The sequence below is a fragment of the Antechinus flavipes genome, chromosome 1 (assembly GCF_016432865.1).
Source record: "Antechinus flavipes isolate AdamAnt ecotype Samford, QLD, Australia chromosome 1, AdamAnt_v2, whole genome shotgun sequence".
Taxonomy (NCBI): domain Eukaryota; kingdom Metazoa; phylum Chordata; class Mammalia; order Dasyuromorphia; family Dasyuridae; genus Antechinus; species Antechinus flavipes.
In genome coordinates this window covers 717,605,223-717,620,436 of record NC_067398.1, presented here as the reverse complement: position 1 = coordinate 717,620,436, position 15,214 = coordinate 717,605,223, and the positions used below count along the sequence as shown (strand labels likewise).

Below are 15,214 nucleotides of genomic sequence, written 5' to 3'. Positions count from 1 at the left end.
CCAGCGCTTCCCTGTCTGGCTGCATGGCCCCTCCCCTCCTCCGGGTCAGCCTCATGATCCGGGCAGGCCCGGAGGGCCTGGATCTGGCTTAGGGTCCTTCCTCCTGACCCTCGGCTCCTCTCTTAGTCTCCCTTCCCTTTTCCATAAATCCTTAGCCCGTGTCCCTGAGAAGGGCCTGTGGGGAGGAGGAAAGGCTGGGATTGGGAACTGTGGAACGGTCGTTTGGGTGGTGATGGCTGAGGTCCCAGAGCCTGGGCCTCTTCTCGGGGATTTAGCAGAAGGCCCCGTGGAAGGGAGATCCCAGCCCAAAGTAGCCTCACCTTCACAACATTGTTCCCGTTCGGTATCGGCGCAGTTACACGTAGGAGCCCCCGCACAGGCTGCGCTGATCCTATCTTGTCCTGTTGAGATCTTTTCTGACGTTGCCTTGGTCACTGAGTGCCTTAGTCGGGCTCACTCTGGGCCCGCAACAGGTTTGATAGCCTCGCGCCCAAGCAGTGGTTCTCATTCTTTTGTCACTCTGGCTTCAGGAGTCAGAGCCGGGACTGCAAACCCTGTTTTCTTCAGTCATTAAGACTGCCCCCCAGATAGAGGGAGGAGACTCATTCTCCTTGGCCCCAGAGGGCAGGATCAGGGGCTGTGGATGGAGGCTTCCTGCAGGGAGTTCTGTCAGTGGGGAGAGGTGCCCGGCGGAGCTGGTGAGCTGAGGGGGTTCTTGGGAGGCCTGGGTTGGACTGCATGGTCCCTTAGCTGCTGCCAGAGCGGCCCCTTCTGGCCCAGAAAGCCTCTGAGCTGTCCTGGTTTGTTTTCACACGCCCGTAGCACAAGTTATGCTTTACAGTGTTTTTCTACAAGTCGGTCCTCTCTCCTCGCAGCATCTCTGTGACTGCGCGTGATTGTTCTCCCCAATGTACAGAGAAGTAGCAGATTGAAAATTGACTGGGCTGGCTCAAGGTCATGTGACTGATAAAGGTCACGGACAGGACTTGAACTGGGTCTCTTTCCACCAGTCTTGACCTATTTTGTCCTGTTTTCCAATATTTTGGGCAAACTTATATAGGCTTTGCATTCTCCATGGCCTTGGAGCTGGAACCAAGGCTTCCCACTCGGTCCATTTGTGCAACGACCAGTTTGGGCGAGGTGCACTTTCAGGATATAAACCAGTCCTCGAAGGGGTCAGCTGCTGTCCAGTTCAGTGTTCTTCCCAAGTGCTCCCTGTCCATTTTCTCCTGGCTGGTTACCATAGCATCGTGACATACCCCTGCCTCCATGGAGACCAAAGGCAGGGGCTTTTTTTCCTAGTTCAGATCAATATAGTCATCTTAGAATCTCTAAGTTGGAAAGGACCTGAGAGGAGACTTAGTCCATTCTTCCCTGAGCTGAAATCCCCTCTAGCATCCCAGACTTGAAACGATTGGTCCCTCAGTCCTTGCTTGAAGACCTCCAGTAAAGATGTAGCCACTGCTTCTGGAGGCAGGCAGCCCCCGTTGCTTTGTGGGTATTGTTAGGCTATTCCTTGCCTCAAGCCTAAATATGTCTCTTTGTGTTCCCCCTCCCCTTCCCCCGTTGCTCATAGTTTACCCTTTGGAGGCAGGCAGAACAAGGCCAGAATCGCCTGCTGATAACCTCCTAAATGCTTGAAGACAGACATTCTGTGGCCTCAGTTTTATATTCCACTGTCTAAAACCTCCAAACCGTAAGTGACCAATGGCCCCTCCCCGACCTGACAGCACACCAGCTGTTGGACAACCAGCTGCTGTTTGGAGACTTCTGGGAAAGGGGGAACCCCCTACCTCATTTAGATGAGCAATTACTGTCATCCTCATTTTGAAGAGGGAAAGCTAAAGCCCAGAGGGAGCAGTGACTGCTTAAGTAAGTGCAGTGTTAACCCAGGCCTCCTGACCATGTAAACAGAGACCAGCCACCTTGCCTTTGTCCACACTTCAGCCGGTGACAACCAGTGTTAGTCCAAACTTCAGCCAGTGACCACCAGCGTTTGTCCACACTTCAGCCAGGGCCATCCTCAGGTGTCTTAGACCAGCAGAGTTAACTGCTGGAAGAAGAGTAAAGGAGGTGTTCCCAGTTTTGCTACAGCAGTAGCTGCCACAGAAGGTCTTTGGGGTTGAGGGCACTGGTTCCCCTGGTGCTGTGGGCTCTTGGGGGAGAGATTGGGGCCGGGGAAAGGGAATTATTAAGAATTCATTTCTTTACTGGGCATATCTAATCGTCAGTCAATGACTATTTATGGGGATGATGAATAAAGCAGTAAAGGGGATAGAAAGACATACACAGATATCATTGAGGAAGAGTACACTTAGAATCTGGGTCTGAATTTGAATTCTGACTGCTATTTATTCTCTGGGTGACCTGGGGAAAATCTCCCCACTTCAGGTTTTTATTTTACCCTTTTGTATGAAGAGTTTGACCAGTATGGTTTCTAAAGTCCTCCTCCTTCCTAAATTTGTGATTTCATTTGCTATTAAGTGAGAGGAATAGAAAGGAAGTAGATAATATATTTAGAGAAGGGTGGGAAGCTGTCCAGTTCTGTGGTCAGGAAAGACTGGAGGAGGGGGCTACTGAGCTAGATTTGGAAGTACAGATGAGATTTGGTTTAGACAAGGGAAAGATATTCCCTGTGGGACACGGTATTAAGTCACCAACAGGGATCCATGAAGGGCTTAGAGACAGGGAGGTCCCTGCTCTGCGTGGTGCACAAGGAAGGTTCTCATCACTGTATAGGATGTAGGAGGCCCTTGCTCTGCATGGTGCACAAGGAAGATTTTCATCATTGTGCAGGATGTAGGAGGTCCCTGCTCTGCATGGTGCATAAGGAAGGTTCTCATCACTCTGTACAAGATGTAGAAGGCCCCTGCTCTGCATAGTGTACAAGGAAGGTGCTCATCACTATATACAGGATGTAGAAGGCCCCTGCTCTGTGTGATGCACAAGAAAGGTTCTCATCACTGTATAGAATGTAGAAGGCCCTTGCTCTTCATGGTGCACAAGGAAGATTCTCAACACTACATACAGGATGTAGAAGGCCCCTGCTCTGTGTGATGCACAAGGAAGGTTCTCATCACTCTGTACAGGATATAGGAGGCCCCTGCTCTGCATGGTGCACAAGAAAGGTTCTCATCGCTGTATAGAATGTAGAAGGCCCCTGCTCAGCATGGTACACAAGGAAGATTCTTATCATTGTACAGGATGTTGGAGGCCCCTGCTCTGCATAGTGCATAAGGAAGGTTCTCATCACTGTACAGAATGTGGGAGGCCCCTGCTTTGCATGGTGCACAAGGAAGGTTCTCCTCACTATATGCAGGACGTAGAAGGCCCCTGCTCTTTGTGATGCACAAGGAAGGTTCTCATCACTCTGTACAGGATGTAGGAGGTCCCTGCTCTGCATGGTATACAAGGAAGGTTCTCATCACTCTGTACAGGATGTAGAAGGCCCCTGCTCTGCATGGTGCACAAGGAAGGTTCTCATCATTCTGTATAGGATGTAGAAGGCCCCTGCTCTGCATGGTGCACAAGGAAGGTTCTCATCACTCTGTACAGGATGTAGAAGGCCCCTGCTCTGCATGGTGCACAAGGAAGGTTCTCATCACTCTGTACAGGATGTAGGAAGCCCCTGCTCTGCATGGTACACTAGGAAGGTTCTCATCACTCTGTACAGGATGTAGGAGGCCCCTGCTCTGCATGGTGCACTAGGAAGGTTCTCATCACTCTGTACAGGATGTAGGAAGCCCCTGCTCTGCATGTTGCACAAGGAAGGTTCTCATCACTCTGTACAGGATGTAGGAGGCCCCTGCTCTGCATGGTGCACTAGGAAGGTTCTCATCACTGTACAGGATGTAGGAGGCCCCTGCTCTGCATGGTGCACAAGGAAGGTTCTCATCACTCTGTATAGGATGTAGAAGGCCCCTGCTCTGCATGGTGAACGAGGAAGGTTCTCATCACTGTGTACATGATGTAGGAGGCCCCTGCTCTGCATGGTGCACAAGGAAGATTCTCATTACTCTGTATAGGATTTAGGAAGCCCCTGCTCTGCATGGTGCACAAGAAAGGTTCTCATCGCTGTACAGAATGTAGAAGGCCCCTGTTCTGCATGGTGCACTAGGAAGGTTCTCATCACTGTGTATAGGATGTAGGAGGCCCCTGCTCTGTGTGGTGCATGAGGAAGGTTATCACTCTGTATAGGATGTAGATGGCCCCTGCTCTGTGTGATGCACGAGGAATGTTCTCATCACTCTCTACAGGATGTAGGAGGCCCCTCCTCTGCATGGTTCTCAAGGAAGGTTCTCACAATTCTGTATAGGATATAGGAGGCCCCTGCTGCATGGTGCACAAGAAAGGTTTTCATTGCTGTACAGAATGTAGAAGGCCCCTGCTCTGCATGGTGCATGAGGAAGGTTCTCATCACTCTGTACAGGATGAGGAGGCCCCTGCTCTGTGTGGTGCACAAGGAAGGTTCTCATCACTGTGTATAGGATGTAGAAGGCCCCTACTCTGTGTGATGCACGAGGAAGATTCTCATCATTGTACAGGATGTAGAAGGCCCCTGTTCTGCATGGTGCACGAGGAATGTTTTCATCACTCTGTACAGGATGTAGGAGGCCCCTGCTCTGCATGGTGCACAAGGAAGGTTCTCATCACTGTGTAAAGGATGTAGGAGGCCCCTGCTCTGCATGGTGCACAAGGAAGGTTCTTATCACTGTGTGCAGGATGTAGGAGGCCCCTCCTCTGCATGGTGCATAAGGAAGGTTCTCATTACTCTGTACAGGATTTAGGGGGCCCCTGCTCTGCATAGTGCACAAGGAAGGTTCTCATCGCTGTACAGAATGTAAAAGGCCCCTGCTCTGCATGGTGCACAAGGAAGATTCTCATCATTGTACAGGATGTAGGAGGCCCCTGCCCTGCATGGTGCATGAGGAAGGTTCTCATCACTCTGTACAGGATGAGGAAGCCCCTGCTCTGTGTGGTGCACAAGGAAGGTTCTCATCACTCTGTATAGGCTGTAGAAGGCCACTGCTCTGCATGGTGCACAAGAAAGGTTTTCATCGCTGTACAGAATGTAGAAGGTCCCTGCTCTGCATGGTGCACAAGGAAGGTTCTCATCACTCTGTATAGGCTGTAGAAGGCCACTGCTCTGCATGGTGCACAAGGTTGGTTCTCATCACTCTGTACAGGATTTAGGAGGCCCCTGCTCTGCTTAGTGCACAAGGAAGGTTCTCATCACTCTGTATAGGATGTAGTAGGCCCCTGCTCTGCATGGTGCACAAGGAAGGTTCTCAAAACTGTACAGGATGTAGGAGGCCCCTGCTCTGCATGGTGCACAAGGAAGGTTCTCATTACTCTGTACAGGATTTAGGAGGCCCCTGCTCTGCATAGTGCACAAGGAAGGTTCTCATCGCTGTATGGAATGTAAAAGGCCCCTGCTCTACATGGTGCACAAGGAAGGTCCTCATCATTGTACAGGATGTAGAAGGCCCCTGCTCTGCATGGTGCACAAGGAAGGTTCTCAAAACTGTACAGGATGTAGGAGGCCCCTGCTCTGCATGGTGCACAAGGAAGGTTCTCATTACTCTGTACAGGATTTAGGAGGCCCCTGCTCTGCATAGTGCACAAGGAAGGTTCTCATCGCTGTATGGAATGTAAAAGGCCCCTGCTCTACATGGTGCACAAGGAAGGTCCTCATCATTGTACAGGATGTAGAAGGCCCCTGTTCTGCATGGTGCATGAGGAAGGTTCTAATCACTCTGTACAGGATGAGGAGGCCCCTGCTCTGTGTGGTGCATGAGGAAGGTTCTCATGTCAGTATGTGCAGGGTCGGGTGGGAAGTGATGGAAGCCTGAAATAGAGGGGCAGATCTGGTGTTTGAGGAGGTGGTAGGGAGGAAATGGGATTGGTGCCTCCCTTCCGCCATTGCAGATTGCCTTCTCTTTACCTCTACAGACCCAAACCCCGTTTCCTTTACCCTCCAGGCCCCTCTCTCCTCCTGATCTTTTGGAGGCGGTACCCCGGATTTCCCTAACTGAAAGTAGCTCCATCCCCTGACTTGCCCCTGCAGCACCACGTCAGGCCATTTTCTTGGGTCCTTTCACAATTGACCTATCACACCTTTTTGTTTTAACCTGTGTCTTATTCTCCTAGTAGGTAATGATAACTCTCATTTATCCAGCCTAGTCAAGCTTCCAAAATGCTATATGTACAGCATCTCATTTAAGTGTCAGCATAGTGTCTCAGACTGTGAGATAAGTATCGTCCCTGTTTTACTGATAGGGAAGACAGAAGGCCCGAAAGTAACTTAATTGTCTTGTAATTTAGTGTTCTAGGCTGGATTTGAACTCGGGTCTGCTGACTCCTGGTCCATAACATACCGGGGCCTTCATTAATAAATAGCTTATTGAATTGAGCCAAATGCTGGAAGGGAGGGGAGTTTTGGGGGGAAGCTGATGAAGTTGGTTTGATGCCGGGAGCATCTCCCAGGCACATTGGCGTGGGAGACTTGAGTTGGGGCGGCATACCGAGATGCCTAGGGCAGGGATTGCGGTGGGAACCACTGGAATCCACCCAGCCTGGGACCTGCCCCGGGGAGCGCCCTGGTTGAAGAGACACCTGCCTTCGCCGACCTCGGCAGGCTCCTCTTGCCCCCCGGACCCTGTCTGAGCAGACCCCCGCCCCGGTCCCACCTTGGGAAGGGCGGTGAGGCCCCTTGGCCCTGCCGCCACGTCCTAGAGAAAAAGACTCCTCACGGGGCATTGTTTGCACTTGTATAGACTTTGTGATTTATTTGGTGATTAGCAAGTAGTATTTCCGCTACTGAGTGGGAAGAAAGCTATAGAACGTAATCAAAATAGTGGTTTAATTGAGAGATTTTACTTTTTGCTTGCACCCCGTGCCTTCTTCTGCTCCCACCTGCCCACTTAGCTACTTGTATGGAAGCTACGTGACAGAGACTACCTTGGGGGAGAGGGGCAAGACGGCCGGCCACCTTTAGCCATGAGCTTTCCCCACCTCAGATCCTGGCGGATGGTCTTTGGTCTTGGACGTCTCAGCCAGCCGTTCTTCAGGCTTGGTCTCCTCGTTCTCGGGGACCACCAGCAGCCTGTGCTGAGTCTTGGCTCCCAGCTTGTGATCGGGTCTGTGTTCCTGCTTGGCGGCCGTCCTCGAGTCCAGCTGCTTATACTCAGACCTGTACTTCCCCTCCCCCTCCCGCTTGAAGGAGGCTGAGGGTGTGACTCTGGGCTTGGGCGGCTGCATCCAGGTGTGGCTGAGGATCTCGTCGATGTGCAGCCGCCGATTGACGTCGGGCTGTAGGATGCGGTAGATGAGGTCCTTGCATTCGCCCGTCAGGTTCTTGGAGCGGGGGAAGTCCACGCGGTGCTCCTTCTGGATGCGCAGCATCTTCTTGATGTCGGAGTCGTCGTACGGCATGGCGCCGCAGACCATGATGTAGAGAATCACGCCCAGGCTCCAGATGTCGTACACCTTGGGCTGGTAGGGGATGCCCTGGAGCACCTCGGGGGCCGCGTAGGCCGCCGACCCGCAGAAGGTCTTGCTGAGGATGATTCTCCCATTGCCATCCCGTATGCAGCGCTTGGAGAACCCGAAGTCCGACAGCTTGATGTTGAAGTCTTTGTCGAGCAGGAGGTTCTCGCACTTGAGGTCGCGGTGGACGACGTCCAGGTCGTGGCAGTACTTGACGGCCGAGGAGAGCTGGCGGAACATCTTGCGAGCCACGTCCTCGTGCAGGGCGCCCCGGCATTTAATGAACTCCAGGAGGTCCCCTTGGACCCCAAGCTCCATGACGATGTAGATCCTTCCATCGGACGTTTCGAAGATCTCGTAGGTCTTGATGATGGAGCGATGGTTGACCGTAGCTAAGATGTCCATCTCCCGGGGCAGGAACCGCTCCACAAAGTCAGTGGGTGTTTTTTTGCGGTCGATGATCTTGACCGCCACATTGAATTTCAGGCGCTCAGAGTAAGCGGATTTCACTTTAGCATAAGAGCCTTTCCCCAAATTGATCCCAACGATGTAACCCTTCTTCCTTAGGACTGTGGCATCGTCCATGGTGCCAGAAGCAACCGATGCCTCTTGACGCTGTTATCTACATCCCCTCCCCACATGGGCCAACAGTGTCCTCATTTACACTGTGGGAGAGGCCTCTGAGCAGGCTGGGCCTGGCCTTGGCTGGAGGTAGAACGCTCGGCATTGTCTCCGGAGTGACTTCAGCGGGTGAAGTCACAAAGCGAAGCTGCCAAGAGGGGGGAACTGTGCCGGGGGGAATGGGGCTTTCGCCCCGAGCCTTTGGGGCATCTGGAACCCTGGAAGGCCAGCGGCAAGGAGCGGCCCCCTCCCCCACCCCAGGAGGCCGGTAACTTCCCCTCTTTTTCCTCGTAGCCAAGGGGGGCCCGGGCAGCTTGGCCGTCAGAATGGATTCTTTCCCAGAGTTCTGCCGGGCAGGAAAGGTGGACTGTGGCTAGGACAGCATGACAGGCGGGATGTCTAACGTCTGTCTTGCTCACACAGGGCGGGCTTTGGCTCCGGGGCTGGGCATGGGGCTTCGTCTCACTCGAGGTGAATTCGTTTGGTTTCTTTTCGATATGAAATCATATTCCTCCAGGGTCTAAACTTGCAAAGCATTAGATCCCTCCTTCATGAAGACGCATACAGCCCCAGCTTTGGCTGGAGAGACCGTTGTCGGCCTTGGCTCTTAGTGTCTCGATCTCTGTGGAAGATTAGAAACGGTTTTCTTCCCTGGCCGGATGTTTGGGGGATCGGTGGGTTTTGGGGCTTGGGATTAGGTGAAGGGGCTTCAGATGCAAGTAGGGAGGAGTGAGGCGGGAGAGCGTTGAAGCCGATGTGGAACGTGCAGCAAGCAGGAGTAGAGCAAGCCTGAGGGCCGAGACCCAAAGTTAACTGGGCAACTCCTGGGTGAAGTCTTCAGATCAATGGTCTCTTGTCCTGATCTTTGGGAGAAAGAGAATGTGAGTGAGTGAGAGGGGTGTGTGTGTGTGTGTGTGTGTGTGTGTGTGTGTGCGCGCGTGCGCACAGAAGTATTGCTATCAAAGGTTTAAGGAGAACTAAAGTGTTTGTTTCTGTTCTCTGGGATAGGAAGAGGTAGGAGGTCTTCCTCTGCTCTGGCTTTCCTCCTACCATGATGTCGTCTGCATTTGTGAGTTCTTGTACACACTTCTCCAAGCAGAGACCCCGAGGAGGTGGGAGTTAAGCTGGTCCTGGAAGCATGGGAGAGTTTAAATAGGAGAGAGAGGTGAATAGTCTCCTTGAGGAAACAGCAGGAGCAAAAGCTTGGGGGAGGGCGTGAATGCACATGGCCATGTTTAAGGGCCTAGTGAGTAGGCTAGTCTGCCTTGGAGCTTAGGGTGTGAAAGAGGAATGAGTTTTTCTGGACAAAGGACTTAATTTTTAAGTTCTTATATTCAACACCTAGTCCATTGTCTGGCAAATAGTAGGTACTTAATAAATGCTCGTTAATGGATTCATTAAGATAAAGCTGGAATGGTTGGTTGGAGAGAGATGGTGGAAAGACCTTTAGGCCAGACTCAGGAAGTCAGTGGGGAATGACTGAAGTGCTTGAACAAGGGCTTGATTATCTGACATGCAATGGAGGGGAGGGCCAGGATCAAGATTCTCATCACAGCTCCCATGTCTAGAAGGTTGCAAATTGAGGGTTTTTCAAATGAGCCTTTGAGGGAGGTGGTGCAAAGATGAATTAGGTGGACTTTAAGGATCTCTGGATCTAACTGGATCTTACTGCAGTGACCCAGAGAGAGAGAGAGAGGTCCCTTGCATGCCTTAGCAGAAGGTTGAATGAACAGCTGGATCCAGGCCTCTGCTGATAGGATTCTCCAGACTTGCCTGGGTCGGTCTTGGACTCACAGGCGTGCTAGATTAGTCGGTCTCCTCTGCCTTTGAATGCTCAAGGTTACCCCCTCTGTAGTAGGGGAAAGGAACTCTGTCCCTCGGAGCCTGCTTTGTAATTTCTGTCAAGATGTGAAAGTCCTGGTTATTTTTGGTCTGCGATTTCATATATTTCATATAAAGTGGGGACTCCTTTCACCAGTACTGATTGGCAGCTCATTTATGCCTTACACTCTCAGAGGCTGGCTTGGGGGGCGCCGAGCTGCCAAAGTGAGCGCTGAAGTCGGCCGGCCAGTAGGGGTCAGAGACAGGATTGACCCTCCAAACGCCGTGCTTTTTTCCTAGGGTAGGCTGATATCTCTCTACCTTGTATGTCCTTGTAATGAGTTATTTGTACTGATTTCCAGTGGAGATGCCAATTGAGAAAGCTTCTGGATATTTGCGAGGAGAGGGACCGGGCGACAGTGAGCAGAGGAGTATGTAGAGGTTACCCTGGTGGAGAGCTAGCATTTGGAGGGTTGGGATGGGAATAATAGGGTTTGTGCGTGGGAATAGGTGTTTGGTTTTTTCTGGAGGTTAAGTGGGCCGCTTCAAGCTCCTGAGAAGGAGCTTGGCTGGACTCTCCTTCAGTTCTCACTCTTTTGAGCTAGAGCTATTATTCCTACAATGTAGGGATTAGAAGGGAACAGGACCAAGATTGGGGTGGGGGTGGAGGGAAGCGAATGACTGTGGCTGCGGAAGAGAAATATCTGTTAGGCCGAGGATGGTCTGCTCTGATGTCCTTGTGTGTCTTTGACTAGCAAGCTATTGAGTCCAGGCCCTGGATAGGAGGGTGTACCTTACTGGAGTTTTGGGAGCAACATCTTCGGGAAAGGAAGAGCTAGACAAATGGGTGGGCTCAAACCTCCAGGAAAATCAGGTAGCCAGAGACGGAGGGGTTTCAGTAAAGCAAGTTACTTAAGTCAGCCCCTGACAAAATAGCTAATGCAGTCATAGGTTATATTGGGAGAAAAAGTATCTGGAAAGCTGCAGGTGACGGTTCCTCTGCCCTTGGCAGGTGGCTGCATCTGGATGTCACATTAACTCATTGGGATGTAGGCTGCGCAGCCAAGAGACTGAGGCTGCAGGGAAGGAATTAGGGTTATTTAATGAGATAAGGAGACATAGAGGAAGAGACGGTAGCTGTCTGTGAAGGAGGATTTGGCCCTGGGGGGCAGAGCTTTAGGAGATGTTCCACCAGAGGCTGGATGACTAGTGGGAGATGTTGGGAGCGTTTCTCTGCAAGGATGGCTTGGCCTTGATAAAACCCCTGAGGACCCTGGGACTTCCAGCTGCCTGATCCATGGAACATATCAGAGTGTGAGGAAAGAGCTTTGCGGGTGTACAGTCCAACCAATACTGAAGAGTTCTTGATAATTTCTTGGACAAGTGGTCACCCAGCCTGTGTGGGGAGATCTTCAGGGAGAGGAAATCCACTCGCTCCCTTGTTGGGCGGCTCCTGTCTTTTGGGTTGGATCTATTGTCTCCCCAATATAGATTCGTTACTCCACTTAGATCTTTGGATCTAAGCACCACAAGGCTAATTTGTTCTCCCATTGATAATCCTTCAAAAGCTTAAAGGTCATCCTGCCCCTCTCTGATTCTTTTTTTTTCCAGGAGAGGTCCATACTATGTGGACTTAGAGATCTTGGGCCTTGTTTGTGGGTCAGGCCTCCCCTGACTTGAGTCAGAGAAACCTCCAAGAAGGGTCCCCTAGAAGTAGGAGGTAGGATTGGCTCCCCTCAAGCTTTTACACCTTTTGGAGCTCTTGAAACACAGAGGGGAAAAGAGGGGATATAGAATAGTATAGAGGAGGCTTAGAAGGGCTGGCGTCTTGCTTTTCCCGGATCTGGGATGAAAGGGTGCGTTTCACATTAAATGCCTACTGGATACGAAGACAGAAACGCCAGTCCTTGCCCTCAAAGAGCTTCCAAGTTGTTGAGGCGGCTCCTGTGTGCCAGGATATAAGCTTAGGCAGAGTATGTGCAAATTAAATTTTAAACCCAAGGTAACTTTGGAGGGGAGGCCGTTAGCAGCTGGGTAAGAATGAGGAAAGGTCTGCCAAGCTTCGAAAGGGAGGAAACTGTCCTCGGAGAGGCCGAGGTGAGGAGGGATTGGTGAAGGGAGAAACTTGAGACGAGATTATTTAGGATTTTTTTAGAATGGTCTAAGTGCGAGTTGTTTAATAGTCAAAGCTAAGGCGGTGACTGTGTGGACAGAAAGGAGGCAGGGGCAAGAGAGGCAGAGTTGGAATTTTCTATGGGATATCGAGGGGAGGATGTCCACCAGGCAGTGAGTAATGCGGGACTAGCTTTTGAGAGTTTCTGCCTAGAGGTAAATCCTTAACTCCGTTGGAATCAATGAGTTCAAGTGACAGTGTAGAGAGAAAAGAGGGTCCGGGAGAGTGGTTAAGGATGATGATCATCCAGCAAAGGAGCCTGAGGGGCAGCTGTCAGTGCGGAGAACTTGGAGGACCCAGGAGGGGCCGGTGGTCCCCAGAACTTTCCGAGAGCTTTAAGAAGGAGAAAGGTTGAGATTGGGCCCTTGAGCGGTCAAGTTGGCAGCTTGATTGCAAAGGGTGGAGAACTGAATGTGTGGAGAGGACGAAGAGGCAGCTTTTCCTGGGAGTTTAGTTATGGAAGGGAAGAAGATGGAGGATCATCACTTGAATCAAGTAGAAAAAAACGTTTTTAAAGAGAAGTAGCGGGGAATAAACCAGGGGACAGGAGGAAAGGTTTAAGGTTAGGAAAGAGAGGGCGTGATAGTGGAGGCAGCCCCTGGAGAAGACGGGACAGTTAGGGTTAGATAACAGAATCCAGGGAAGATGCCTCCTCTTGATCAGAGAGCAGAGAATGGCGAGGAGGAGTTTTGAGGTGAAGGGAGTAGGGGGAGCGCACAACAGATTCTCTGTTTTCTCAGCAAAATATAAAGGAAAGTTCTCAACTGAGGAGATGAGAGAAGGCTTGGAACAGCTTCTGTGGGGACGGGAGGTTGATAGTCACAGGGAGGAAATAAAATAATTGCCCTGCAGTAGTGAAGGCCCACTTGGGATTGGACAACACCAGTATAGCCTCTCTTTCCTGGCTCCAGTTTGGCATCGAGGGTCCTGGGAGAGGCAGGGAACAAATCCCACAGCTGGCAGCGATTTCACTTCCTGTTTGCATCAGGTTCTAAGGTTTATCAAGGGCTTTCTCTGTGACAGTCCTATGGGGTAGATTGTGCTAGTGTGACTCACCATTGTCATTTTGCAGGCGGGGAGGTTGACAGAAGAAAAGGAAAAGTAATCACTCAGGATATAATTAATCAGTGCAGAGTAATCCTTGCAGTCTTTGCTGTAGGTTCCTAGGTCTAGAAGGAATACTAGAGACCATCCAGTCCAACCCTTCCATTTTACAGATGAGCAAACTGAGGCCCAGGGACGTTGTGACCTTTTCAGGTAAGAATGAAGTTGGGAGTCTAGCTCTAGGGCTCCAAGTGTGATATTCTTTCAACAGCAACACTAGGCAACCTCATCTCTGAGCCTGGTGGATGGGGACCATCCTCCTCAGGTCCTCTGGGCTCAGCTCCCTCAGCATCAATTCTGCTTTTCTTCTCAAGGACCTTCACCTGGCCCTGAGTGGGCCAGCCAAGCTCTGACCCCAGGAGCGCCTCATTGGGAATCCCCGTTTCCCCAGGAATGATGTGGGCTCAGTGCCTGGGGACAGAAAGCCAGACAGTGCATCCTAGAAGCCCCGTTCTGCTCCCAGGTGAGTCGGTGAGCCGTCAGGGAGCTCGCTCCCAAGGTGGCTCCGGGGTCCCAGAGGACAGAGGTTCCCTGGGGAGGTGAGTGGCTAAGCCTGAACTTTGAGCTGGGAATGGTGGGCCTCCTCACATGGAGGGTCTGGAGGTCCCGGGGCTAGCTCAGGATGACTTAGCACCTAGGGATCTGACAAGTCTTGTTGTTGTCTCACCCCCTCATCTTGTGTTTGGGAGAACTGAGTCCTAGAGAGGAGAGGGGGCTTGCTTTAGGTTACCTGGGCAGGGAGCAGTAGTTCTGATCCCTTCCTCTGGGTCCTATATCTGTGCCCAGGCCGGCCATGGGTGGGGATTGCAAGGTCCTCCCTCCCTGCTCCCGCCTGTGATTCCCTTTTAGCCCAGTCGAAGACAGGACTCGGCCTTGGCTTCTCAGGGGTGGGTAGCCCTGTCTCTGGGACACAAGTGGGGAGGGAAGCTCAAATTTGATGCTTTGTAACCATATATATTATTCTTGTGCTCCTGTGGCCCCTTCAGAGGAAGGGAGGCACCTGCTGGGAGGGGATGGGGGCCTCTGGGAGGCTGGAACTCTCAGGGCCATGATTTCCAGATCCTGCCCTGGTCTCCCCAATTCTCTCCTGCTTCAGCACTCACCTATTCTCACGCCCCTCCGGCTGCTTCCAGTATATTTTCCATGGTCCTCATCTGCCCGTTTCCATATTGTGTTCTCAGAGACAAGCAAGGCAAACTTGACCGTCCCCATTTTAGAGCTGAGGCACGTGAAGCCCTTAGATGTAAATGATCTTGTTAAGACCATACAGCAAAGGGTCAGGAGTCGGAGCTGGTTGGGACTTTAGGAGAGCACAGAGGCTATGTTCCCTCTTTCCAATGAAGGAACAAAGGTCCAGGGAGCTTGAAGACGCTGCCCAAGGTCACACCGGTCGTTTGTGAGCATTGCTCTAAAGCATTGCTCAGCACCACCTCAGAGCTGCCAGGTCCTGGGGACTTCTCTGGCTTAAATGTCCAGAAGTAGGAGGATTGCAATTTCAGGATTCATGGGGGGGTGAGATCAAGGGCAAGATCCCAGGGAGGATGAGGGTGATCTTGACCTGAATAGGAGCCTGGTCGTCACCAGAGGGATGGATGACTGCTGCCGGCGCGGGGAGAAGGGGGAGAACCGGTGGGGGGGAAGCTCCTTCAATGTGAGTTTCCAAGGATTTTAGGATTTAAAACTGTCAGGTACCTTAGAATTCAGTTCAACCCCACTCATTTTTATTTTCTCAATAGCAATATTAGCAATAGCAAAAATAGTTGATTTTTCCAAATACAAGTAAAGCTAGTTTTAAGCATTCATTTTTATAAAACTTTGTATTCTAAAATTTTCTCCCTTAAATTACTGCCATTCTCCCCAAGACAGCAAGCAATCTGATATAGGTTAAACCTATGCCATCCTTTTAAACCTATTTCCATATTTAACATGTTGTGCAAGAAAAATCAGAGCAAAAGGAAAAAAACCCATAAGAAGAAACAAACAAAAGGTGAAAATATTGTGTGTTTC

The 15,214-nt window shown here is 51.2% G+C and overlaps 1 protein-coding gene across 1 annotated transcript; it reads right to left on the bottom strand.

Annotated features, from left to right (window-relative positions):
- Positions 1–6,758: 6,758 nt before the first annotated feature.
- Positions 6,759–8,285, bottom strand: TSSK2 (testis specific serine kinase 2). Its single transcript, XM_051973198.1, has one exon. It carries the CDS (start codon positions 8,071–8,073, stop codon positions 6,994–6,996), a length of 1,080 nt encoding a protein of 359 aa, XP_051829158.1. The 5' UTR covers positions 8,074–8,285; the 3' UTR covers positions 6,759–6,993.
- Between the last annotated feature and the right edge of the window lie 6,929 nt (positions 8,286–15,214).